Source organism: Sminthopsis crassicaudata, chromosome 3 (assembly GCF_048593235.1).
Source record: "Sminthopsis crassicaudata isolate SCR6 chromosome 3, ASM4859323v1, whole genome shotgun sequence".
Lineage (NCBI taxonomy): Eukaryota > Metazoa > Chordata > Mammalia > Dasyuromorphia > Dasyuridae > Sminthopsis > Sminthopsis crassicaudata.
The window spans coordinates 400,891,610-400,919,567 of NC_133619.1; the positions used below are offsets into that span (position 1 = coordinate 400,891,610).

Sequence of the window (27,958 nt, forward strand, 5' to 3'; positions counted from 1 at the left end):
TGGCAAGCGCCAGTACTAGGAGCAATATAAATAGTTTGGCAGAGCGCCAGAAAAGGAAATTCATAAGCTTCCTCCTGAGTCTGAGTCATCATTTCTCTGTGACACTGATGTCCCAGCTTGGTTGTTGCTAACCATCAAATCTATGAAACCCCAAGGAGAAACAGGGAGAGAGTTGGGTTAGCGTTATTGCCTTTAACATATTAGTTTCAGAAAAGCTAGTACTACTACTAAGCTGGAGAGCAAAACACCGAGGCTTCTTTGACCCTCTTCTTTTCAAAAAGCCACATTATGTAAACCCACAAAAATTTCATTTGTTTCACGTGGAGCTATTATTGCCTGTTCCACCCAGGCCTGTAGAATTTATAGTCCAGTCCTGCCTCCTGAGACACTTTCTAGAAAGGATGTTATATGTACAATGAGGCGCTTTTTTGTTGGCGAAACCAAGGAAAGGAAGTCTTTCTAACAACTTCTCTAATTTGAAAATTAAGCTAAAAAAAAGTCACAGGGAACCATTTGTTACTGGATCTGATTAATGTATTTTTAGGTTGTGGAAATCCATCAGAAGTGCCTCAGGAGTGCTAGGAATGGCTGAATGGGTTTAACGGATTCTGAATTCTTAGGACGTTCAAGAAGGGGCACTCAGTCCCCTCCCTGGGGTTGTGATGGACTGTGGCAGGCCTGGGTATCAGAGCTTTTCTGGATTTATTTAATCCGTCCATCTACAGCTTCCCCCACACCTGACACTTGGGGTCTGCTCCAGAAGAAAAAGAGCTGCCCTGATCAGGACAGTGGAGAGCCTACTGCAGACCCTTGGACATGTGTCTGAAATGTCCTTCCTCCTGGGACCAGGTAAGATTCGGGCCGCGGCTGTAGTGCAGCCCGTGCGCAGGTGTGCCCCCTGCAGGAGAGGGTCGCCCCACTGCCTTCTCCCCTTCCATCGTGGGCCCGGACGGGCACCTAAGTCACCATGCACACGCACGTGCATGTAGAGCCGATGGACTATAACTTGGGACAGTTTGAGCCTCTGACAAAACTCTGTCTGGTTTGAAGATGACTGTAGTATGCCTCAAGCCCTCCATAGTTCATCCAGATATCAGTTCTTTCTCACAGTACAGGTGCTGGTAACCGGACAACGTAACATTTTTTCTTTATTACCTCCTTCCTTCCCCTCCTCCGCATCCTCAGGACATAGCTAGGGACATAGAGAAGGAGGGACTTGGGCCTGCTCTGACCTGGGGAGGAGGAGATGGAGCAAAGATTGCAAAATAAATTGAAGTCAAGAACCCTTGCTCCAAGAGAGTTTCAGGTCTAATCTTCTCGAGGAGGCAGGTAACATTTACACAGCAGCACATGGAGGAGCCCCCACTCTCAGAGGATGAGCAGAGCCGAGGAACTCTGGGAATACTGAGTGAATCTGGCAGGGAGGAATCCAGGAGAGGCTTCCTGTTTTCAAGAAGGGGGGAGAGGATCACGTTAAAGAGAAGAGAGAAAGACATTTCTTTCCCCTAAACAGGAGATTTGGAGTGGGGGGAGAGAAAGGGAGGGGAAAGAAGATGTAATTTGATGTATCTGCATCTTTAATTTAGAGCCCAGAAGCCATAAAATCAGGAGACAGGCTGCTGGATGACTTTAGTCTATAGTCCTTCTTCCAGCTTGGAATGATACTGATTGGGACTGGGGCCAGCAGGAGGCCTGGGGCAGCCTCTCTTTTCTGCACATGGAAAAGATTTAAGCGCTAGCGAGTTGTTCTTTTTGAATCCCGTCCTGTGCACCTGGGTGCATTTTACAGCAGTGTTCTCTCTACCAACACCTCCCTTCCCCACCCAGGCTTCCTGTTTTGAAACCCCAAGAAGACGGAAAATGTGAATGCTGCCACTTTAAAAGAGTCTAGTTTCATGTGTCTCTGTGTGTGTCTGTATCAAATGCCTTCAGCCAGACTGTCAGGGGGAAGGCAGCTCAACTGATGGCCCCTTACAGGAGCCTGCCCCAGGGGAGAGGGAGACTATTTGTTTAATGTGACTCTCTTGGAATGAACTGTGTCAGCCTGGCTCAGGGCCCAGCAGCAGTGACATATAGGCTGTGTCCAGGGGACAGTTTACCAAATGAGATATCATCATGGCAAGACAAAAAGGGGCATTGGATGACCAGGATCTGCAGACCTTTGGGGGAGAGGAGTAAGAGAGTCTAGGGCAGACTATTCACTGAAGAGACCTCAATTCCTCTGCTCTTAGAATCTCTGAAGTTTTTAAAAACAAGAGGAATTTTCATTTGTCAGAAATGGTTTTGATAAAATCCTGCCTAAAGTCAGGGAAATGTGTCAGAGGAGTTTTCAAAACCTCTTCTAGACATTCCATGAGCTTTCTCAGCCTGTCAGCCCCAGAAACACAGTCTTGTGCTACAGACAGGTTCTGTCCTTTATTAATGGGAAGGGTACTGTTGATCTTTTGTCATTTAGACACATGTTCCACAGTCCTTTCATTTATAGAGATAGTTGTTGTGATTCATCCCTGTTCCTTCACACTCCCCTCTAAGACCAAGGACACACTTCTGAAAGATGACTATTAGGGTGTACCCTGCAGCTAATTACACTGTCTGTGCTGAAGCTATGAACTCAAAGCCAACCAGCTATAGATGTAGTGCAGAAAAAGATTAATAGATTCTTCTGTCATTATGTGCCCTGGCAGGTAATTAAAGAAGTAAAAACATAAGGGTCTCCCAAAGGTTGATGTAATTAATACGTGGCTGTTATATTATTATAAATGATCTGGAAGAAGTATATGGTAAAATCCAAATTTGTACCTTCAATTTATTAATGATAATAGCTGACATATACAGTGCTGTAGGATTTACAAAGCACATTACACAAAATGTCTGAGCCTTATAATAAGGTATTGTGGAAGAAAATTCTGTACTTTCAGCATTAGCCGGCCATAAACAGTTTTATTAATTTAAATTAAAGCAGTTTCAAACATTTCTGCTTAGAGAAAAGTTCAAGGACCAGCAAAGTTACCTTTGTAAATCCCAATTTATACCATTCACGAACAGAAGATCAGAAGTAGTCAGGATCTGGCAAAGACTAGAGTTAAAGTCATGCTTTTAGAACAGCAGTCATTTAAAATGTCATTGCATCCTAGAAAGAACCATTCCCCTAAAGAGACTGTCCTTTTCCTTGGTCAAAGGTCCAGTTGGTAAAACTGGTAAACAAGTATTATTGCCTGTTTTTTTGGCTTTTGCATGCATCGGCTTTTTTAAGCCTCACAACAACCCTGTGAAATAGGTACTACTGTAAAGTAGCTATTTACTATATCTGTTTTTTTCAAATGATGTAACTTGCACATGGCCACCAGCTCTTAAGCATCAGAGGCATCATTTGAAAGCATCAGAGGCATCGTTTGAATTTTGAGAGATGTTCATGAGGCAGCTAGTTGCACCGAATGGAGTACCTGGCCTTGGAGTCAGGAAAACTTCTCTTGGATTAAAATTCAGCCTCAGATACATAGTGGCTGTTAGACCTGGGGCAAGTCAATTAACTCTGTTTGCCTCAGTTTTCTCATCTGTCAAATGAACTGGAGAAGGAAATGGCAAAGCACTCCAGTATCTTTGCCAAGAAAATCCCAAATGGGGTCATAAAGAATCAAACACGACTAAAAATATGACTGAACATGACAGTGCAAATGAGTCTTCTGACCCCATTGTATATATTTGAATTTGTACTATTCATAATGTTTTGTTATATAAAACATCATCATATGTATTATAATTATATTTTCTATTGTTATAATCAAGTTATATGAATTACTTATTGGTTCCAACCCACTGGAAATTGTGCAGAGCAAATTTGATAATACAACCAGTTCAGGGGTTTGTTCTTCTCACTAATTATGACCTGGCTGTACATTGTCTCCTGTGTGCTCCTTTAAGGAGCTGAAATAGTTGTCTGTGTTTTCTTCAAAGGTCACATGAGACACTTATTCCTGAGGTCTTTCTTGGCCCCTCAGCTCCTAATGTTTCCCACCTAAATTAGTCTTTTGTTTATTTTGTGTACACTAGTACCTGTCATAACAGAATGTAAATTTCCTGAGGGCAAGAGTGTTTTCTGTTTGGTGTTGTGTCTCCAGCTCACAAGTCAGTGCCTAGTACATGTTAGGCACAGTAAAAGCTTATTGATTGGTAAACTTGCAAGTAGCTCAATTCCTTAAAGAAACCAGGCAGGCAAATATTGTAAAGCTCGCACCAAGCCTCCCTGACCATCTGCTGGAATATTTGGGGAAGGGTGAAATTGCAGGTGAGAGGTGAAGGAGGGGTTCATCTGTGGCCCTGATTTTGCAGCCAGAGAGCTGGACACACTTAGCAGCAGCTCCAAGGCCTGAGGCCTCTTAAGACAGCTGTGCGTTCTCTCGATTGTAGTGTGTCCCAGAATACCACATCTACCCAAATTATACAAGCTTGTGTTTTTATCTTCTGCGTGAGAGGAAGAAAAACTCACTGCTGACACATCAAAACTGCTCAGGTCTGGTCCTTTGTGGTTTCTTTCTGCCACCAGAAACCTTCCCCAGAGATATAATCCAGTCATATATTACATTTTCTTTAGCCCAAATTGCATTTGAAGGGTTGGCAGTGTGGGCTGCAGTCATCCCAATGGGTCCTAATTTCTGAGCTACACTTGAGAATGAAACTATGGCTGTGACTGCTACAAAAGGTACGAGTTTGCCATGTTGACCGGCTTCCTTTAGCCTGACTGGACGGGCATTTGTGCAAATAACCCCTTGCCTTCATAGGCTGCCTTCCTTCTCTCCCAACTTGGGTTGCTGAGAAGGGGGGTGTGTGGTAGGGGCGTGCCAGTCTCCCTCACTCATCTCCTCCTCTGCTCCCCAGTGGCAAACAGCTTAAGGCCATGCAGTGGCTAGCAGGGATAGTACTGTGGTCAGCATCTGCAGATGCAGCTGTTTCTGGCTCCTTCTAAAACAGCTATGCCCTTTACCCTTGGTTCACTCTTTCAGAGCTTTGCACCCAGAGCTTCCTGTATATCTAAGCTTAGCCCACGACTAAGTGGTCCAGGCTAAGGCTTTTCAGTGAGGTAACTCCTCAGATCCTTTTGATCCATAATGGAAAGTGCTTTTTCAGAGGAATTCAGGAAAGGGCTTAGTTGCTGAGATCTCAGACCCTTGTCTGACGCTTTGTGTCAAACTCTGTGTCTGTGTGGACTTGGAATCAACAGAGCCAGGTTAAGTTGCTCCATGTATATGAGCCTCAGTTTCTTCATTTGTTAAATTACTTAGGCTGCCTTTGGATGTATGAGTAAATGAGGCGATATATGAGAATGCCGTGAACTGTGAGAGAAACTTCATGACTTCCTGACCACATCTGCTGCCGACAACCTGATTTCTCATTTTCGAGAGGTTGTTGGTTTTCCCTTTGGAGAAATTTGATTGGATTAAAGCCTGAGTTCTAGTTCTAGAGTCTACCACTGACATGCTAGAATAGATGATTTAGGAACCGGCTATTTAACATAATTCACTTAAACTTGTTTCACCTCTGTTTCTTAAAAAATAAAAAAATAAAAAGAAAGAATCCCTAGTAACTTTTTGGGAAAGGAAATATATGGGGGAAATTATTTGAGATCTTAGGAAGAAGTTTCGATGGAAATCATTGTTGTCAAGCAGTATTGATTAAGCCCACATGTAGTACTACATAATTCATGGATGTATCAATCCCTAAGCAGCTAAACACTCTCCATACTGCAGGGTAGGCTTCTAGGCAGAGAGATCCAGGACATAGATAGCTCATATCCTTTTCTATCAGACTCATTTCTTCAGTTGTCCAAAAAGCACAAAGTACGAGTACTTTCTAGGACTGGTAGCCAACTCCTCCTTGCCTTCTGGGAATGTATTTGGCCTGGATGATAAAACAAATAAACTAACATGATTTACCTTTGTTTTTTCTTACCTATCCACCTCCGGTTCATTTGTCCACATATACTTTCCCCACCTATGGCTGGATTAGGGCATCCTGACAATTCAGTGGACAACTAACTTTAGGACCACCAACAAAGCCCACCATCAGGCTCTAGCCTGGCTTGTAATTAGGCATTTTAATTGGGTATTTTGCTCACTAAGACTGTTGTGACTGTTCATTTCGGGCACACAACCGTAGTTCTGATCTCCCCAGGGAAGACAGCGCACATTATGTCCAGGATGTGGTCTATGGACTTCATAGCCAGCCCTTCTAAAGTGGTGTGGGCAGACTGGCTTACCTCCTAGAATTATCTTGGCCAATACTTGCCTTATACTTTTTGTAAAGATGCCTCCTCCCAAAAGTATATGGAGTCCCACACAGCACCCTTTCAGATGTAATACCTTAGCCAGCTGCAGAAGAGCCCAGCCACATTTGGCTTGTCCCAGTAAGAGAGGCATCTGGCTTCAGAATGGTCTGAGTCAGCAATGCAAAGTCACGGGATGTTTGTGAGCTAGGTATTGCAGATGTGATGCTTCTTCCATGGAAATGAAGTTCTAATCTCAGCTTCTCCATTGACCAGCTTATGGTACCATAAATAAGTCTCTGCTTCAGTTTATCCATTTGTAAAATAGGGAGTGTGTGTATGTGATCTTCCCCCTTCCTTCTTTGTGAAATTATTTTCTGTTTGTATAACATATGGCCTATAGTATCTCCATATTGTGAATTTGCATATTTACAAATTATAATTGCAAAAAGGGTTAGAATGTAAGCTTATTGAGAGTAGGGAACATTTTCATTTTTGTCTTTATATCCCTAATGCCTAGAACAGTACCTGAAATATGAAAACTAAATAAGTGCTTATCAGATTGCATAGTCTTGGATCTTTCTCAAACGTCACTTCATTCTCTTTCTTAAGAACTGATTGTGAGCCCTCATTGCATCAGATCCCACCTACATTCCTCCACCCTTCAAGGCCCTTCCTAAACCTAACACACCTTCTCCCCTCCCCTCCCCTCCCCTATCCCTGTGAGTCAATAAGAATTTCCTATGCTGCTCCAATTGTACTCCCCAAACATTTATTAAATGCCTACCAAGCTGGAGTCTCTAGAGACTTGGAAATACAAGGCTAAATATCACACAGACCCTATGATTAATAATTAAGAGAGATTGCTTCACAATTGGCTCACCTCTTGTGAGGTGGGTGGTATCCAAATTATGATCCCTGTTTTGACTTTGTTATTGTTTGGCCCTGTCTAATTCTTTGTGACCCATTTGGAGTTTTCTTGGCAGAGATACTGGAGGGGTTTGCCTTGTCCTCCAACTCAGTTTTACAGATGAGAAATGGAGAAATGGAGCAGGCTTAAGGACTTGCACGGTATCACACAGCTAGTAAGTGTGTGAGGCCAGATTTGAACTTGGGAAGATGAGTCTCCTTGACTCTAAGCATGACTATCCATTGGGCCACCTGGCTGCTCATTTTCAAGTTGAGGAGACTGAAATTTGGAGAAATAAAGGTAATCATCAGAGATAGATTTGAACTGTGGCCTTCCTTTTTCCAACACTGATGATCTTTCTAGTACATTCCACCAAACATTCTCTTATCTCCTAAAAAGCTGGCAAGCTAATGGGAGAGGTGGGAAGGATGGGTACCCATCCACTAGAATGCTTGGGAGAATATGTGAATGCCAGAGAAGTCCATCAAAGTGCTAACAAGATTTCCAGGAGCCAGAGCTCACTTTGATCTCAGCTTCATGAGGGTTACAAAAGAAATACAAGACACATAGATGGTTTCTGCCCTCAGGAGGTTTATGGTCTACAAGATGCATGTATTAAAGCAATTTGAAATAAGACAGTGTATGGTAAAGTGAGAAATTATACTGTACCAGCAGGGGGAAAAAAGTGGCTCATGATAAAAATATTGATTTGCTCTACCCAGACTAATAGAAATTTGAAAAAGGGAAGATCACCATGATTGGTAAGGTCAGGAAAGGCTTCACTGAAAAGTGGGACTTCACTGGAAAAATAAGGTTTGCTTGGATGGAAGGTAGAACTTTTTTTTTTTTTTTTTTGGTGGTGGTGGTGGTAATTGGAAAGAGTTGAAGGGAGAAAATAATTGTTTATGAAGTACCTACTGTATACCAGGCACTGTGCTAAGAGTTTACGATCACTGACTCTTTTAATTCTCACAACAACCCTAGGAAACAGGTGCTATAATTCTACCTCTGTTTTACAATTGAGGAAACTGAATCAAGCAGGTTAAGTGACTTAACCAGCATCACACAGCCTGAAGCTGAATTTGAACTTGAGTTTCTTGACTCCAGGTGCCTGCCAAAAACTATCCACCGAGCCACCAATGTGTCAGGGACAATGAGGAAGAAGAAAAAAGATACTGGTATGACCTAGTATAAGCTTATGTTTCTTTGATTTGCTAATGACAGTGTGAGTCCATGTCATGATATACTAGTGCTTCAGGCAGGTAGCTTCCAATCTCAGCTTGGGCACTGACTTGCATACGTAAGCCACAGACTCTCCTTCAGGTGAGGAAACTTGGGATGCTCCCAGACAACTGGAGACATGATTCTGCATCCTGGTTTTGTGTCATTGAATCTCCTTGTGCCTCATCAGTAAAATGTCTGGCTTCACAGGATTTCTGTGGGACAGCATGCTGCCAAGCCTGAAATACTAGTATCTGAAGATTTAGTATTGTGACATAACTTTTAGAATATGCTTAGTTCAGTTGCCTCTTTTTTTACAGAGGAGGAAACTGAGGCCCAGAGAGATGTTTACAGAAAATAAATGAGTCACATTATAGATTGGAGAGGTAAAGGTAGAGAAGTCTAGATGAAAGAAAATGAGAGCCTGAATTCTGGGAAATAAGACAGAAAAGCCTTTGCCCCCATCTTCTTTGTGTAACCTTGGGTTTGAATGCCAGGATCCTTATTTTTAAAATAGGGATAATAATACCTAAAATATCTACATACTTCCAAAGCTGTAAGGTTTAAATGAGGGTGAAATAAAAGACTTTGCACACTGTCAAGCAGTACATGAATGTTAGCAGGTGAGACAATAATAAAAGCTAGCAGACATTAGCTATTAGTATAATTTTTACCATCTTTCGCATAATGGTTAGAAGGCCACTTTTGGAATGAGAAAGATCTGGGTTTGAGTCCTGCTTTTGGAACGTACTAATGTGTAGCTGAAAACGAGTCACTTAATCTTGTGGCCCCCTAAGTCAAGACTTCCTAAAATTTTTCCATTCATGATCCCCTCTTGCCTAAGAAATTTTTATGTGACCCCAGGTATAATATAGGTATATAAAATAGGTATATAAACTAACTGAATACTTATTGATGATAAATTATACATTAATGACTCCCGCATTCAATTACAAGATCCCGTATGGAGTCATTAACCACAATTTAAGAAACTGGGCCCTAAACAACCCTAAATCTTAAAGTACTAAATTACAGATCTGCATCCATGGAGAGTTTCCATATTGGGAATACCCCATACTGCTGAAACCTCAGAGCATACGTGTGTGTGTGTGTGTGTGTGTGTGTGTGTGTGTGTGTAGCCCCTTCCTATCTTTCCCGTCATCTTACATCTTACTCTGCAATGTGTATTCTTTGATCTAGTGACACTGGCCTCCTGGCTGTTCCATCTCTCAGCTCCAAGCATTCTCCCTGGCTGTGCCTCGGGACTGAAGTGCTCCCTATCCTTTCCTCTCTCACTGACCCTCCCTCGTTCTTTTTAAGGCCCGACTGAAATTCACTTTCTACAGGAAGGCTTCCCTAACCTCTCTTAATTTCAGGGCTTTGCCTCTGTTATTTCCTATTTATCGTGTCTATCACTGGCTTTGTATTTATATGTTGCATGCCATCTCCACTATTAAACTGTGAATTCTCTGAGGGCAGGTACTCTGTTTTGTCTTTTTCTGTATCCCCAGTGCTTAGTACAGTGCCTGGCACCTAGTAGGCATTTAATGTTAATTGATTGCTATATGTATGTAGTTTTATATATATTCACAAATATAGGTATATGTATATTTAGGCATGTGAATATATACACATTCACATATATGTATATGTGTATATGGGGCAGCTAGATAGCCCAGTGGATCTGGCCTCAGACTTCCAAGCTGTGTGACCCTGGGCAAATTACTTAACGCTATTTGCCTCAGTTTCTTATCTGTCAAAAGAGCTAGAAAGGGTTATGACTAACACCTCAGTGTGTTTGCCAAGATAACCTTAAATGGGCCCCCCAAATCCAAATGGGGTCACAGAGAATCAGACTGAACAACAAAAATGTGTATGCACAGATATGTGTACATAAAATAATGTGTACATGTTTATATACAATATATACATATATGTTAGATTACATACAAACACATGTGCATAATATACATCTAGTCATAAACACTCACACATATAGTCCACTTTTCAGCACCTAGAAAAGGGATGAAATCCGAGATGCTCAATTGTTATTGAAAAGCTCTGGCTCCTTGAAGAACAAGCTACTTGGGAGTTGCCCTCATTGCGTTTTCCAGTATATTGTGTTAGCTCATTCCCAGTGGCAGCGGACTCTTGGATGGAGTTATTCTATGGGCTGGCCCAGTAGAACAGCCCCTTGTTCCTGACCAGAAAATACCACACTGAGGGGGACTGTGCTCCAACACTGTTTATTGGCCCTCAGGCTGATCAGGGCTTCTCTGCTCTTCTCCGGGCCCTTCAGACACAGGAGTTAGCCTTTCAGTTCTTTCGCTTTTCTTCCTCCTGGGAGATGGCTCCTTCCTGTGGAGCTAAAAATGGCGCCTCATTTTCCATTACTTATCTTCAGTTCAGTGTCTGCTGCTGAGCACAGAGCTGTGATGAGGGGGACTCGGAGACCGGGCACTGCCTGGGGAGATGAAGGAGAGGTAGGAGGAGGAGGGCTGGATCCTGCATGGGCAGAGGCGGGGTGGAGTGAGGGGAAAGCAGTTCCTCTTGGCCAAAGCAAGGGATGAGCCTGCTGCTGCTGCTGCTGCTGCTGGCAGAGTCCCCTGTGCTGCTGCTGCCCGTTGGGGTCTCACAGTCCTGGGTTATCGGTTTCAGAGCGAGAGAAGACCTCAGAAACCATCCAGTGCATCCCTCTTAATTTACAGATGAGAAAAACTAGGTCCAGAGATGCTCTGACCCACTCCCAGGTCAAAGGGGAAGTCAGTGGGGGAGATAAGGCTTTTCCCCAGGCTTGTGCCACTAGAGCTGGCATCTGTTCCCTAAGCTCTCCGTTTGTGCACCTTCATCTTAACAGGGAGCTATCTTCCCCTGTCCCTGTGAAGAAGCCTGCAGCCCAGGTGAGGCAGTCTGGGGGGTCTCTGCTGGGCATCCTGACTTTGGCAATCTTGAGCCGGCAGTCAGATCTCTTCTTGTCGGCACTGCCGCTGCTGACCTCCCAGCACTTACTGTGTTTGTCCTTTGATCTCAAAGAGTGCCATGCAAAGGATTGGGTCACCTGCCTCCCCTCCGCCTCCAGAGCCATCTGGGATGCACTGGGAGACCAAGGCCTTTTTAAGCTAAAGTCTGACTTCACAGAGTTATGATTATGGACACAGAATTTCACTAATTCTAAAATACTAGTATTCCGAGAGTTAATATTAGGGCTTCTTTAGACCAGTTCCCATATTTTATAGATGAGGGAACTGAGGCACAGAGAAAAGTGACTTACTTGCCTTTAATCACATAGAGCCTATGATTATACAACAGCAAAGTGAGAATTTGAAAGCAGAAATTCTTATTCCCAATATACTTATTTCCATGTAAGTTGTTATTACCACCCATCTTTCTCTTTTCATTCCTCTTCTTCCTTCGTATTTCCAAATTCATTTCCCTTTCATTTTTAAGCCTACCATAGCTCCTCTCAGGATTATTTGGTCCTTCTGATGGATCCCAAAGCTAGACACATTATTGGTTTCTGGCCTAAAGCTTGAATACGACCTCTCTGGCCCCAAAACTATAGTTGTATCTCTTTTATATTCTGTTCTATATTGAGTTTATGTATCTGTCTTATTCTGCCCCCCCCCCCCCAGATTGTAAGCTCCCTGTGAGCAGGTATTGTTTTATTTCTCTTTGCAAGCCCCTTAATATTTGTTGAATTTGAATCATCCTCCCTCCCTTCCTATTAATACTCTGTAAATCCTGAGTTGAGAGGTGGCGTTTTCAGCATTCCTTACCTAACACCCTCACTTTTCAGATGAGGTCCCTTACTCCCAGGAAACATAAATGACTTGCCTGAGTTTGTACAGTTGGACCATGCCAGAGCTACAACCAGGTCTTCAGGAGGATTGTTTTTCCCTTTCTTCCCTTCTCTTCTATCCTAAAGTTTCAGATAAAGAAGGGGCTGGGAAAGGACTAGAGAGGACATCACTATACTTTGGACAGATGGTTCCTTTTCATACCCCTGAATTTCAGGAGGGGCAGCCAGGTGGCAAAGGGGATGAAGTGTGGTGGGTCTGAAGTCAGAAAGACTCAGCTTCCTGAGTTCAAATCTGGCTTCAGACACTTCCTAGCTGTGTGACCCTGGGCAGGTCACTTAACCCTGTTTGCCTCAGTTTCCTCATCTTCAGAATGAGCTGGAGAAGGAAATGGCAAACCCCCCAGAATGTGTGCCAAGAAAACACCAAATGGTTACACAAAGTCAGGGTGCATAATGATATCTCTAATTGTCAGAGACTCTCACAGATTTCAATTCTTAGCAATATTCAGTGGCCTGGCGCCAAAAAGAATTTGTTTGGGGAGGGCCACTGACCCTACAGATATCTCTTCTACAGAGACATCCTCCTGAGCATTTATAAAGTCCTTCACAGCTGCAGCTCTAGTTATCACTCCCTCCAGCCCATGAGCTCAGCTTTATCAACAAAGGGGGAAACACAGACACAGGGGAAGTGACTAACACAGACTCAGCAAGGCTAGCTAGGAATCATCTCGGGGCTCCCAAGTGCCCACCAACTGAGAGAAAGAAACAGAGGGACACAGAGAGGAAAAAGGAGAGGAGAGAGAGAAGAGAGAATGGCAGAGAAAGAAGTAGGAGAGAGGAGAGAGTGACAGAGAGAAAAACAGAGGGAAAGGAGGGAGAGACAGAGAGGAAGAAAGGTGGAGAGAAGGAGGGAGAGGCATGGGGGGGGGAGAGGGAGGAAGGGAAGAAGGGAGAGAAGAAGAGAGAACATGTTTAAATTAGCAAATTCTTCCATAAACCTGTTGGCTAAGCTAGTATAAACATAGGTAATTAATTATAGCATTCTCTGGTTTTACTTAATCACTGATTAATTTGATCATCTGTTTCCTGTAGTTTGGTTCTAATTACCAAAATCTTTTGTATCCAAAATAAAAGTCCTTCTTCCCCTCCTCAAGTCACTGAAAGAGGCTTTGAGCACCTGGTTTCACTGGGTAATTCATAGACCATTTAAGAAAGAGGACCAATTAATTAATTAGGAAAGAAGAACTAAACCCCATAACTCAGATCTTAAATACTATCTTGAGTCAGCCTAACTGGAATTGAAATTGAAAATTATAAACTTTTTAACAGCAGGGTACTAATTTTAGTAGAAAACTAGAATCACAGATTTGAAGTAATTTTTACTTCCAACCCTCAGTTTTCACCTCTGTAAAATGGTGGTGATGACATCTGTACTAAGTACTACTTCAAAAGTGTTGTGAGTAAAAAAAAGTGCTTTTTAATTAAATTTTAAAGCTTTATATAAATGTGAGCTATTATCATTGTGGCAGCTAGATGGTTTGGTGGATAGAGCCCTGGATTTGGAGTTGAAAAGATCCAAACTCAAATGTAGTCTCAGACACTTGCTAGCTGTATGGCCCTGAAAAAGTCTCTTTACCCTCTTTACTCAGTTTTCTCATTTGTAAAATGAGCTAGAGCAGGAAATGACTAAACCATTCTAGGATCTTTGCTGAGAAAACCCCAAATGGGGTTTTGAAAAATTGGACATGACAAACAACTGAACAACAACTAAATATTATCGTTGTATTTTTTTCTCCAACCTCCCCCTCAAAAACAAAACAAAACAAACAAAAACAAAGCAACCCAAACACTCAATGCCTAATACAGTAATGGCCACAAAGTGGGGCTCAGCAAACAGTTGTTAGGTGAATGAAAATGAGTTAGGAGCCTTGGGTTCTAATTAGCAGTTCTGGGATAGGGTAAAAGCGCTTGACCTGAAGTCTAGAAGACCAAGTTCAAATCCAACATCAGACATTTATTAGGTGGAGGATCGTGAGCCAGCCACTTGACCACAGTTTGCCTCAGTTTCCTTAGTTGTAAATTGAGTATAATAATAACTTACCTCTTGGATTGTTGTGAGGGAAAGATGAGATAATATTTGTAAAGCACTTTTCCAACTTGAAACCATAGATAAATGCTAGCTATTAATAATTGAGTAATCCTGGACAAGGGTTTGGTAAAGAAAGTGGGGATACCAAGGAGAGAGAGGAGCCCTGAATAAATGCTGGTTTGTCCAGTTATTACCCTCCTGATCTTGGATGAGATGCTTCATCTTTGGGCCCCAATTTTCTCATCTGGAAAATGAGGAAATTGGACTAAATAATCTCTAAAATCCAATCTCTCTTCTCTCTCCTATAAGCAGAGGCCAAAAATGTGTGAACATGCTTTGAGCTTTCTGGAGATTTTACTGGCAGTTGGAAAATTTGATCCTAAGCTCAGACACTCCTTTTGCTAGTTTGTTTGTTTTTTCCTGTCCTAGGTCTGGGGAGGATGCTGCATTTGCAGCAGTCAGAAGCTAGTGTTCTGAGGAGCCAAGCTCAAAACTAGGTGGTGGGGAGGGGATCACTTGGGAAGATGGGCAGGACCAGGGCACATGTTGCAGCCTGCAGAGCTCTTGGCCCCTCTCTTGTTTCCCCTAGAAGGAGTGGAGCAAGAATTTGTATTGGTAAACTCTGTGATTATGGTGGCTTAAAGGAGAAGTAGCTGATGGTTTCTGAAAATGGAAGCTGACCTTTGTTAGCGGTGTGGGGCAGGGCTTGGAAGAAGCTGCAAGGGCTGGTTCCTGGGGATTCCAGCTGTGCAGTGAGAGTACAAGATAATCGCCAAGGACTGAACAAAGAAAAAGCCAGTCCAAGGAGGCTGATTGCTAAGCAGGCTCCATCTTCAAGTGTGTGGAGAGGGAGGATGATTTAGGCAGCAAATGGAAAGAATTTCACTCCCCTTCCACCTCCTTTTCTTTCCCCTTTCTCCTTTCCCGTGTTCTCTTTCTTTCCTCCTTCCTCTCCCATGTTTCTTTCCTTCATCATTTCTCCTATTTCTAATCTCTTTTACTTTTCCCTCATTCTTCTCCCTTTTACTACCCCCTTTCCTCTCTTGTTCCCCCCACATGCATACACACTCTGTCTCACACACACATACCTCTGTCTCATACACATGCTTTCTCACACACATACACACACATTCTCTCTCCTTCCCCCCTGCACCCCCTCCCCTCTGTCATTCTCTCTCTCTCTCTCTGTTTCTCTGTTTCTTTCCATCTCTACCTCTTTCTCTTTCTCGGTCTCTCTATCTCCTCTCCATTGCTCCCCCATCTCTACCATAGTACCCCCCAGGACTCTGCCCAAAAATATCAAATCGATTCCCTCAGTTGCCTTTCCTTTCATCATCTTCAATATCAATATAAATAAGCATTTATTAACTGATTCCTATGTGCTTGCATATGTTCCCTTTCTTATTAGAATTTAAGCTCCTGAGGTCTGGGAGTGTTTAATTTTTTTTCATCTTTATTCCCTCTCCCCAGCCCTATACGGTTTGAGGCACATAGCAGGCACTTAATAATGCTTGCTGATTAATTGATAGATTCATTCATTGATCAACAGATGGATCTGTAAATGGTTAGTATAAATTGACTGAACTGGATTCTACCGGGTGAAACTGGCTTTTTAGGTTCTTGTAGGTCTAATGGCTATAGAAGCCCAGAGGTAGAGGTTATAATTTGCCCTGAGCAGGAGAAAAGATGCAAAGAAGACATCTCTTCTCCCATGTCCCTGCAAAGTGGGCTGAAAGGAAAGGAAGAAGTGGGGAGGGGAAGCACCAGGGTCCTACAACTAGGAAATGTCTGGAATAAGAATTTATATTCTAGTCTTTCAGATTTCAGGTCTAGCCCTCTCACTAAATGTCAGGATTTGTAGTCCCTTCCCCATTCTAGTGGTCTCTGTCAGTTATTCTTCAACTTACTAATGTTCCTTTTGATTTTTATTGCTTTCATCTAAACAATGCCCCACTCCAGATATAGTGTAGTATGTATGTGTATATGTGTGTATATTTATTCATCTATCTTCTATCTGCACACATATACCTACCTATACCTTATCCCTGGATTCCCATTTTCTTCTTCCTATTTCTTCTCTAGGTCCTTCTTCTTCCATGTCCTCAATTGCCTTTAAATACTACTCACTTTTCAAGGCCCAGATCATATACCACCTCAGTCAAAAGTTAGACACACTATGTTCAGAGAACAATCTAATATAAAAGATAAGAAAGGAATGCCAATAAGTATACCACACAGCAAGATGTACTAAGTGCAAGAAAGGGGTCAGCAGGGCTCTGGAGTTCGGAGGACAGAGACACATTACTTCTAAGGGTGGGAAGGATTGGAATAGAGGGCATATGAGCTTAGGCTTGAATGATTTTACCAGGTAGAGATAAAGGATTTGACTTTTATGTTATTTTTTAAGACATTTGTGTCGTCTTTTTTCTTGCTTACATAGGCCTGGCTGAAGACTATGAAAAGCATTTTAAAAATGAATAGAGGGACTTTTTTTCCTTCTACTCTTTTCCTCTCTAATTCTCTGTATATCCTGGGGCCTGCCCTCGTTAGCCCAGTATAGCCTGAACAAGGCATTATGTATCCTAAGCAAGATCTGGAAATTGCTTTTCCTATATATTACTATATCTATATCCCTTAGAGACTTTGAGCTTCGTTTTAAAACAAGAAATGACTTAGAACAAAATCATTCCCAGTTTTAGACATTTATAAAAAGTAATTTCTATTTGTGTCCTAGACATTTGCCTTACCCCTTTACCTACCCCTAATTCCAGTTCTGTGATGGAGTTTGTGGAACCCCCTCCCTGATAGGGGTTTTCTGTGTTCTATTCTGCTCCTTCTTCACCATCCCAACTTACCTACCTTACATTTTGTCCCTAGTGTCATTTCTCCAAGTTTTCTAGGTAACCTGCCTGATTAATGTGCTTATGAGAGAAGATGAAGAGGTTGAGAATAGCACAGAATACCTGGGCTACAAGGTAGCACATATTCAAAATTATCAAAAGATAATGCTCCAGAAGGGATGGATCTTTGTTATCCAGCATATGGTGACCAACTAATGACACAGGGATATGATGATGGACATTTTATGACTTAAGGGAAGTGTCTGGCCCCATTGCAGGCTAGTATTTGGAATGGGTAAGCTTTGCATCACTGCTCAAGCCATACAACATAATGAGTCACCTACATGCCAGCTTGAAGGACCTGTCCTTTGTACATGTTCTCATCATCAGTAAATCTACCTGTGGGAACCTGGTCAGGTTTGTTTCAGCCTCAGTTTCATTATCTGCCCAAAAGAATTTGGATTAGGTCATAGGATGCATGGATTTTAGAGGATCTTATTGTACAGATGAGGCAATCTCAAAGGTTCCTCTCTACTATAATGTTCAATAAATCTAGGTTTATTTTAGGGATGGTAAGTATCTATGCATTCCACCTACTTATGCGAGGCTTTGTCTCTGCAACCCAAAAGTAAGCTCCCTACACTCTCTCCCAAAATACTCACCATAGTGCTCAGAACACAGTAGCTCTTAGATCATCCTTTTTGGCTGCCTGATTCAGTCTCTTCCAATTTTACAAATCTGTACAATAAAGTTGTTCCTGGGATGTTGGCATGGTTCCCGGATGGTATTCTAGGCCTTTGGGGTTCCATCTGACCCATCAGGTAGGATGGAAAAGCAGCTGCTCATTGTTTGACATATTTGTGGAAAGCCATTCTCTGGCTGAGCCCAGTTACCTGCTGCACCGCAGGGAAGCAGCAGCCACAGCTGACTGTTGATACCAGGCCCAGAAGTCACAGAATCATTGATTCAGAAAAGCACCTTAGGTATCGCTAATGCAGACCTTTCTTTTGACTGATAATAGTCAATCGTTAAAAATGTATTAAGAATCTTAGGTACCAGCACTATGTTACGTGCTAGAGGTAGAAAAAAATGCAAACTAGAGTCCCTGCCCTTAGAAGCTTACATTCTAATGAGGGAGGCATCATGCAAACAGATATATACAAAGCAAGCTATATATGGAACAAACAGGAAATTATTAAAAGAGGGAAAGTACTGGAATTAATTGGGATTAGGGAAGGCTTCCTATAGAAAGTAGAATTTTAGTTGGACTTAAAAGAAAATGAGGGAAGTCAGTAGTCAAGGTGAAGGAGAGAAGGCAACAGTCAGTGAAATTTTTTCAGTGAATTACATTCAACAGAATTTAAATGTACTATTTATTGTATCATGTTTTAATTGTTTTTGGAAATAGGTCGTTGAGATTCAATTCCACAATCATGAAGATACCTTCCATGTGCACTGAGCTAGGCATTGAGTAGGATACAGAAATTAAAATCTCAGAGAGGAGACCATACACACACCCCTGTACACGAAGGACCTCAGTGCCTAGGAGAGCTCTAAATGGAGGGTGTGTGTGTGTGTGTGTGTGTGTGTGTGTGTGTGTGTGTGTGTGTCCCTGTAACCCAGACGGGGCTGAGATTTGTGATCAGATTTGGCTACTCAAGGCCAAAAACACCGGACCCACGTAGGGCTGTGAGTCACAACTTCTTCCTTAGATAGTTTTAGGTTTAAGCTGTTCTAGAAGGACTGAAACTATTCATGTTGTAGTATTTTTAACCAAGTTGAATGCCTGGAGAAAGGAGGGGGTAGAGATACTTGAAGAATGAATTAGTCTTTCTTATTATACAAAACCCTAAATGACTCCTCGCTTCATCTGTTTCATCCAGATCCATTTTGATTATGCTTCTTCATTTTAAGGCTTATTACACAGCGCCTACTATGTATAAGAGCTTTGCTCCTCACAATCCTGCAAGGTAGAAGCTGTTATTATCCACATTTTATACTTGAGGACACTGAGTCAAGCAGAGGTTAAAGTGACAGCTTGTAATGTTCCAGGCCCAAAGCTCTGTCCGCTCGGACCTCTATTTCTGTTCTCTCACCTGTGCTGTCCCCCATCAGATGAAATGTGCACTTTGGAGCTCTGCACTAAACCACCCCAGAAGCCATGGATACACAAGCAACAGGACCCAGGTATTCTAGGGCCATGTCCTGAATTTTTCTCCCCCCCCAACCCAACATTACTCCTCTTGCCCTTTTCCCTAAATCAGCCAGATTTACCTTGAAATTACTTTTGCTGATCTCAACAGCAATTAGAACAAACTCTGTTTTTGTAGTAGTTGTAGCTAGGGGTTGGTTTCTAACTGCTTCCATTTCTGTTTTTCTGAAGAAGGAAAAATAACCAATTCTTTAAATATTACCCTGAGCCTGGTCAGCTAACCTCTTCTCTGATCGTATTCTCTCCACCAGGAAAGTCAGAAACCTATCTTTCATCCTGAGGTATCCAGCAGAGAAAAAGCATAGCAAAGTGTGTGGGGTTAAAGTCTGGGAAAGGAGCGCCGAGCCTGAGCCCAGCTTGCTTCCTGACATGCTGTCAGAAGGCAAATCACTTACTCCCTGAGCTTCTGGTTCTAGATAAAATGATTTCTTCCTTTTAACTTTTCAAAGCATTTTTTACATCTATAAAGTTCCCTTTTTCCTCCCAACACCAGGGGATTGGGCAGGTGGCAGTTATCCCATTTTATAGATGTGTAAGTGGAGTCACAGAGAGCTTCCAGCAGCTAAAGTTGTGCCAGAGTAAATACCTTGTTCCCCCCCAGACTGAGCCGTAGTTCAGTAGACTTTTTAGACTGTCAAGGAGAATACAAACATTTGCCCTCCCTGTCTTTTAGGAAAGCTGTGAGATCACTTAGGCAAGGGTAGAGGTCTCCTTCCCCCCTCCCCCCGATTTGCCTTATATAAGATGAACTCACCCTATAATCAGTGTTATTTTCCCCTGTATAGCTATATGCCTTTCTTTCAAAGGGAGCTGAGGTAGAAAGGCTGACCCTCACGGGACCACCCGCAGCCTAATTGCTGCTTTTGTGATTACAAACTATGGCTTCCCTGCCGTGGAGGCCCCCACATGGGGTCCCTTTTCAGAAGGAGCAGAACAACCGTCCCTCTTGCGACTGCTAGGTCTTGCCACATAAAAACACCGGGGGACTTGAAAAGCACGTTCTTACTAACTACCCCCCAAGGAGAGCCGTCTCATCGACTTTTTATGAGCCAGAAAGTAGCCTTGTTGATTGGTGTGAGGGAGGTGTGTGGAGACATATAGGAGGAAGGAGCCTCGGCGCTCTCCATGCTCCAGTCAGAAGGGGCTTGAGCCCAGCAGGCTTTCTCCCCCAGTTTTTGCCCTGAGAGACAGCGGAGAACCCGCTCCCCACAGATGGGGGGCAGCACCATCCGAAGGAAGTTTGCTCTAGCCTCAGTAAGATGTTCTTGTGCTCAAGAACTGGCCACTCTCAGTGAAAGCCCCAGGGCCATTAAGCACTGTGTTTTCAGCCACAAGACTGATCCTCAAGTTGGATCTTTAGAATCAATACATCTTTTTCTATTAGAGCCATTTCCTCTGGAGGAAATGGGCTGGAGCCATTATGTTTTATGTTTTATTGACAAGTCCATCATTTGAATTGACGTTGCCCATTCTGCTCCTCTCCATTTCATCGAAAAGACAGTCTTTGGATAAGGATCAAGGAATTAAACTACACAGCCCGAGCTCTGACTCTGTTTCAGGGGTTCACTGAGGCAAGATTTCTTTATTTGGAAGTAATGAAATGACTTATTTATTTCTAATCCCACCTCAGATATTTACTACCTATGTGACACTGGGCAATATATTGAATCACTCTGAGCCTCGGTTTCCTTATCTGTAAAATGAAAATAATAAATTCTACTTCAGGATTGACATGAAGATCAGACACAATAATATATGTCTATTATTTTCATCAATAAAATGAAGGTGTATGCAGGCCTAGATAATATATGAGATCTTTTCTTTGTCTAGCTAGCCCTATTATGCTGTGATTCTATGTAAAGTACTCTATAGAACCTTGAAGCCCTACATAAATGTAAGCTATTATTCTTATTTTGTTGTTGTTCAGGTGTTTTCAGTCATATTCAACTCTCCACGATCCCATTTGGAATTTTCTTGGCAAAGATACTGGAGTGGATTGCCAATTTTTTTCTAACATTTTACAGATGAGGAAACTGAGGCACGCAAGTTTAAGTGATTTGCTCAAAGTCAGGCAGCTTGGAAGTGGCCAGATTTGAACTCAGGAAAAGGAGTCTCCCTGACTTTATACTTGGTACTCTATCTGCTTTGTCATCTAGTTGTGGCATTTGCTCATAGGCTTCCTCCATCTCTAAAACAGTTGTTTTCTTGACCTCAGCCAGAGATAGATAGCATTCAGCAAAGAAGGGAGGGGACCAGCAGAGAGCATGTGTGATCACCCATCTATTCTAAAGCTAATGACAGTACAGTTGTCCCTTCTACATCGTGATTTTCCCCATCACCTTGTCAATATATCCAGGATTAGCATAAGAAATAAAACTGGAATTTTTGAGTTTTGCAGAAACCACAGACAACACAAAAAAAGCCAGTAGATATCTAACACAGAAATAGTTTAAAAACTCTGAAATGCATGAAATATTTTATGCATTGTATTATATTATGTAGTATCAGCATATTTTTATCTTTTAATACAACAGTAATTCAGATTTCTTCTCTGGTATGAAGGGAAGGCCAAAAATCTTTATGTGGATTTTCCAGATTGTGAGGTGCCATGCCTCTAACCCCACAAGATGGAAGGGATAACTCTAACACCAGAACTGGAATGCATGGGGAATGATGGTTCTGGTTAAATACATTTTCTGATTGAGTATTTATTATTGTGAAATAATGATCCTCATCTCCCTTTGGGGGGGAATAGTCTTATTTTTGACCAGTTATTTGTACCTGCTACTCAGATTATCTCTCATCTACTTTGGCTGCATCTTGTGTGTATGTGTCTGGTTAATTACATGTAATCTCCTCCATTAGAATGTGAGCTTTAGGACAGAGAGTCATAATTTTACTTTTCTTTATATTCCCAGGGCTTAGCACATATGAGGTGTTTAAAAGCTTTATTTTGAATGATTGTTTTACTTAAGGTGTTTTGCTACTGTAAAGGTGGCCCTGGGTTTTCCTGACTGAAGCTAGCCACCTCTCAAGGTCAGTTTCTTTGGACAAGTCATTTAACCTTGCAGTGCCGTCTGCTGCACCCTCCTTAAGATTATAAAGTTTGCCCAAGAGCCCCCTTTTGAATCAGTAGAAATTCCTCGCCAGGGCCTCCCTATTCTGATAAAAGTTTGCTGAAAAAAGAAAGAAAACCCCAGACGTAGTGATAGTATTCTAGAAGGTCATTTACTCCCTTAAAAGCAATCTGAATGGTTAGTCATAACAAGGCCTAGGAAAACGGACAGTGCTGGTAGCCAGAGGCAGAAAAGATTGGAGTAGTCATTGACCTCAAAGGAGGATGTCAGACATCCCTAGTTCAAGTGAATAAGAGCTAGAGGAATGCAATAGATAGAAAATAAAAATTCAGCCAGCAAAATGAAGATGTCCATCAATTGGAGAATGGTTGGGTAAATTATGGTATATGAATGTTATGGAATATTATTGCTCTGTAAGAAATGACCAACAGGAGAAATACAGAGAGGCTTGGAGAGACTTATATGAACTGATGCTGAGTGAAACGAGTAGAACTAGGGGATCATTATACACTTCAACAATGATACTGTATGAGGATGTATTCTGATGGAAGTGGATATCTTCAACATAGAGAAGAGCTAATCCAATTCCAATTGATCAATGATGGACAGAATCAGCTACATCCAGAAAAGGAACACTGGGAAAAGAGTGTAAACTGTGAGCACTGTTTTGTTTTGTTTTGTTTTGTTTTTCTTCCCAGATTATTTTTACCTTGAGAATACCATCCTTCCTTTGCAACAACAACAACAACAACAACAAAATTCGGTTCTGCACATATATATTGTACCTAGGATATACTATAAGATATTTAATATGTATGGGAATGCCAGCCATCTAGGGGAGGGGGTGGAGGGAAGGAGGGGAAAAACTCGGAACAGAAGGGAGTACAAGGGGTAATGTTGTAAAAAAAATTACCTATGCATATGTACTGTCAAAGAAAATGTTATAATTATAAAAATTAATAAAAAACAAAATAAAACAAAAAAATTCAGCCAGCATCCCTCCCCCCGAAAAAGGAGTTGTAACCCTCTCTCACATAGCACTTCTTGGGCCTCAAGCAACTTTCCCTACAGCTTTCCTGTACTTAACTGTGAATATCACTATACTCAAACTGGGGTTTGGGCCACTTTAGTGAATTTTCCAGAATTATTTAGTAAATTGTAGAGGATAAATAGAAACCTAAATCCTATGTCTCCAAATCTGGGGTTCATTCCTCTCATACAGCAACCTGGAGTGTGCTTTGAGATATCCAAGGTGTCTGGAATGACGCAAACAGGCTACAGGGGCAAGTCAAGTTCATTTGATTTCGATTAAAATTAGATCTCTTCTCCAGCATGGATTATTCTGTTGACATCGTTGCCAGTTTGCTGGCAAATGAATGTGAACCAAGATATCTAAATTGAGTTGGTTTTTTGTGTTTTCTGTTTTGTTAGTGATTTGGAGCATCCTTTCACATGGCTTTTAAAAATCAATTTTTTGTTGATAAAAAAAGAGTAAGGTTTTTTTACTCAGGTGGATTTCAGAAAAAACCTGCAAAAACTTATGTGAACTAATGCTATATAAAGTGAGCTGAACCAGGAGAACATTGTATACAGTAATAGTGACACTGTTCAGTAGTCAACTATGATTGACTTAGCTCTTCTCAGAAACACAGTGATTCAAGACAATTCTAAAAGACTCATGATGGAAAATGCTATCCACATCCAGAGAAAGCACTGACAGAATGAATGCAGATTGAGCACATTGTTTTCACTTTTTGCTTTTTGCGGGTTTTTCCTTTTGTTCTCTTTCTTCTTTCACAAAATGACTAGTATGCAAATGTTTTACATTATTGCATATATATAACCTCTGATTGCTTGCTTATGAGAGGAGGGAGGAGATGGAAAAAGAAAAATTCAGAACTCAAAATCATTCAAAAAATAAATGTTGAAAATTTTCTTTACATATAATTGGAAAAAATAAAATACTATTAATTAGAAAAGTCTAGATGCAAAGCGACAGTGACAGCAGGCAAAGACACAGCTTCACTCAGCTGTAGAACTAGGTCAATCCACAAATTGTTAGTAATTATGCAATTGGCTATTAGAATAGGCAGAAGGAAATGGGTATAATATGATGATGGCTTTCAGAATCAGGAGACTTTCTAGGGGCCTGAAGGCCATATAAAGTCTGTGCCTGCAGTCAGTAGGAGAATTAAGGATTGGGTAAGGAGTTGAAGAGCTCTACAGTATGTCGTGTACCTAGGTTCAGAGAGATTGACTGGGGCAGGAGGAATCTCCAAAGAAAAGACTGCAAAGTAGGTTCTGGGAGGATTTGAGAATACCATAAGAACTGGAATTGGTGCTTCACGATTATCTTTGTTTAGCAACTGGCCAAACCTGTTCTTTTGGTTAAAGATAGAATCAGAAATATATACTTTTAAAAGTCATTCATTTCTTCCTTGTAAGGACTGGGATGGCAGGGGAGGGGAAGGAGAAATCTGTTGGTTTTCCCCTTAGTTTCCAAATACAAGTTCCTTTTGAAAAGTCCCGAACTTGTCTTCATTGAACCAGGAAGAAGGAATTACACACACACACACACACACACACACACACACACACACACACACACACACACACACACACACACCCCTATCAAGATCATTGTAAAGGGCTTCAGGGAAAGCAAAGCTCACGGTGGAACAGGGATTCAGGATGGATGGACACAAGACCAGAAGTGGATGTCTGAATTGCCCATTGTTTTTATGTTATCTCTGCTTCTTCCTGCTCCCTTTCCTCTATTAATTCCTATTCAGATAACTGAGATTTGGAAATACTCTTACCCCACTCCCCATTGTGCCAAAAAGATTAATTTAACCCCAGCTTAATTATTGAGAAAAATGAAGGCTATACAAGATATATGGTTTTTATCCACCTATCCCTGAACTACAGAGCTTGTGCTCTGCTGATTTTAGCTGGGGGTCCCATTCAGTAACAAAACCGGGATAATTCAGATAATCAGTGCTGTTCAGCTTAAGAGGACAGTTCCCCTGAGACCCAAATATTTTTCCAAACTGTATCTTGGTCTCACTCCTGAGTCACTCCTCTGAAAGCAGAATTATACAGTTCTCAGTCTGGTGTGAAGGGTCCTCCACACACTCCCACCGCCCTTGGAGCTGAGCTCATTGGCTCGGTGGGCCATGAAGGGTGGAGTGCACCATAGCAACAGCTTGAAGAGGATGGAGAGGGGGAGAGATTTGTTCTGCTGCTGTCCGTGATCCGCCTGTTCTGTGGGCCGAGTTCTGGGAATGAGCCCAATGGAGCATCTTTAACTTGCTGCTTCAGTGGATAAAGGAGCAGCAGAGACACTACCTCTTTCTTGTGTCTGACTTTAGTCCGCTATGCTTTAGCCAAAGCCTGTTTCTTCTTGTTCTTGTCTTTACTAGAAGCCCAGATGGTCACTATCTTCTATGTGACCACACTCTGTAGACTCCAGGCTGAATAAACTTAGTTCCTTTCATCTTTCGTCTTAGGTCTTATCTCTCAACCCTTTAATCATCTTTATGAGACTTTCCTTTGAACCTTTTCTAAATTCTCCCTTTTTGAATTATAGAGACCAGAACTTAATAGCTCCTTCATTTCCAAGTACAGTCTGGATACCATCAGGAGAAGAAAATTAAATTGCATTTAGATTCATTCTAGTAAAGTCAGGGAAAAACCCACGAAATTGGTTGCTTTACATAAATAGTACAATTCTGCAGGCAGCAAATGAACTCTTCTCTTCCCTATTGTTCTTGAAACATTAGTATAATCTGTAACCTAGAGAGTGCTAACCTTTGAAAAGACTGATTTTCTGGAGTTATGACAAAGGGAGATTTGCAAGGCTTCCTATAACCCTGTAGTTGCTAAAGGGAGCTTGCCAGGACAGGCTGGTCCCTCAGGGAGCCTTGAGCATTCCACCATTGAGTGCTGATGGGATACATGTACCTTTGGAGTCTTTCAAATGTCCAGCTTCTGTCTTCAGGGCATCATAGTCACTTTTGTCTCTATATGATTGTATTTCACAACAGGCCTGTCAGTTATAAATATTTTTTCAAGCTTGGCTTTGCAGATCTGCTTGGCCAGGTTGACTGTGGCCAAAATTTTATGCCAAATGGGGGGAGGGGAGAGAGGGAAGGAGGGAGAGACAGAGACAGTGACAGAGGGAGACAAAAAGAGGGACAGAGAGACGAGAGAGAGAGGGGAGAAATTCTTGACTTCTTTATGGAGGATTATCCTGTCTGGCCCTTAATTTTTCTATCTGTGAAGTGGGGATTTGGGCTTAAATGAATTACAGAATTACTCCAGATCTAACACTTTATTAATCTACTGCTTTGGGAAATAAAGTGTAATTTTTACCTGGTACCTTTCCTGTCCCCCCCCCCCACTTATTCCAGTGTGGTTTCCTAAGGATGGCAACTCCACTACTAAGATTTGCTGTGTCCCCCTCTGAATTTCTCCTCAGTTCCTTTGACTTGAATTACAACGAGGTGAGAGGTGCTCCTTGGTGTGAGGAAGGAAGAGGATTTGTAGTCTTGGCTACTTTACTTGCCAGGCCTGAAATAGGTTACCTCCCTTCTGTAAAATGGGAGCTACTTGTACTTGTACTTCCTACTTCACAGGGCAGTCGTGAGTATAATTACTTTCATTCTTAAAGTGTCTTAAAGTGTACTCAGATCACACAAGATGTTTATGATGTTTATAGGCAGTTAGCTAGGTGACACAGTGGATAGAGGAATTAGGAAGAACTGGGTTCAGATCCAGCCTCCGACACTTACTTGCTGTGTGACCCTAGGCAAGTCACATAACTTCTGTCTGCCTTAGTTCCTTAACCTACAAAATAGTGATAATAATAGCACTTTACCTCCTAGGATTTTTATGAGGATCAAATGAGATAATATTTATAAAGTTCTTAGCACAGTACTGGCATATATAAAGTAGGGTTATGTAAATATTAGTTCTTATTACAAAGCCCTTGGTAAGCAAAAGGTGCTCTGTAAAGAAGGGTAGTCTGTTCTTCCAATGGACCTGTGCTTTTGTTGTTTAAGGACTCTTCTGAGAACTTCCTGTCTGATTTCCCTCTTGCCCTCTCGTTAACTCCTATGCTAGAATGGATCTCATCTCCTCAGGCCACAGTCAATCAGCAAACACTTGGCAATGGCCTACCTTGAGCCAGGCACTGCCAGGCATAGAGCACGGAGACAGAAAGTAAGGTAAAAAGTCTTTGCCCTCAAGGAGCTTACAATCAAAATGGAGATGCTTTCTGGCACAATTTGCAGCCCTGCCCATTCTACCCCAATCCTTTTTGTTCATGATTTCCCTTAAGTTCACCCCATGGGATCCACCCAATATAATGAGGACATGTAGATATATTCCTCTAAATTATGTACCACAACTAGTTTAGCTACCGCTAGGTCCTAATTAGTGCAATCTGTTTTCTAGTTGATAACATATTTACTTTGTTCCTGTTTCTCGGTTATTATAGAAACTGCCAGTATAAATATTTGTGGTGTACATTGGCTATTTCCCCCTAATC

At 41.9% G+C, this 27,958-nt stretch overlaps 1 protein-coding gene across 3 annotated transcripts in view; it reads left to right on the forward strand.

Annotated features, from left to right (window-relative positions):
* The window catches only part of UBASH3B (ubiquitin associated and SH3 domain containing B), a 158,739-nt gene that overhangs the window by 85,991 nt on the left and 44,790 nt on the right, over positions 1-27,958 (forward strand). Inside the window, exon 1 of one of the 3 annotated variants that reach the window (XM_074302690.1) lies at positions 22,927-23,062. The exons of the other annotated variants lie outside the window; for them this stretch is intronic. Within the exon in view, the coding sequence (XP_074158791.1) occupies positions 22,936-23,062 (127 nt within the window). The 5' untranslated portion in view covers positions 22,927-22,935. Of the gene's footprint in view, positions 1-22,926; positions 23,063-27,958 lie in introns of those variants that run through there. 3 annotated transcript variants of the gene reach the window in all.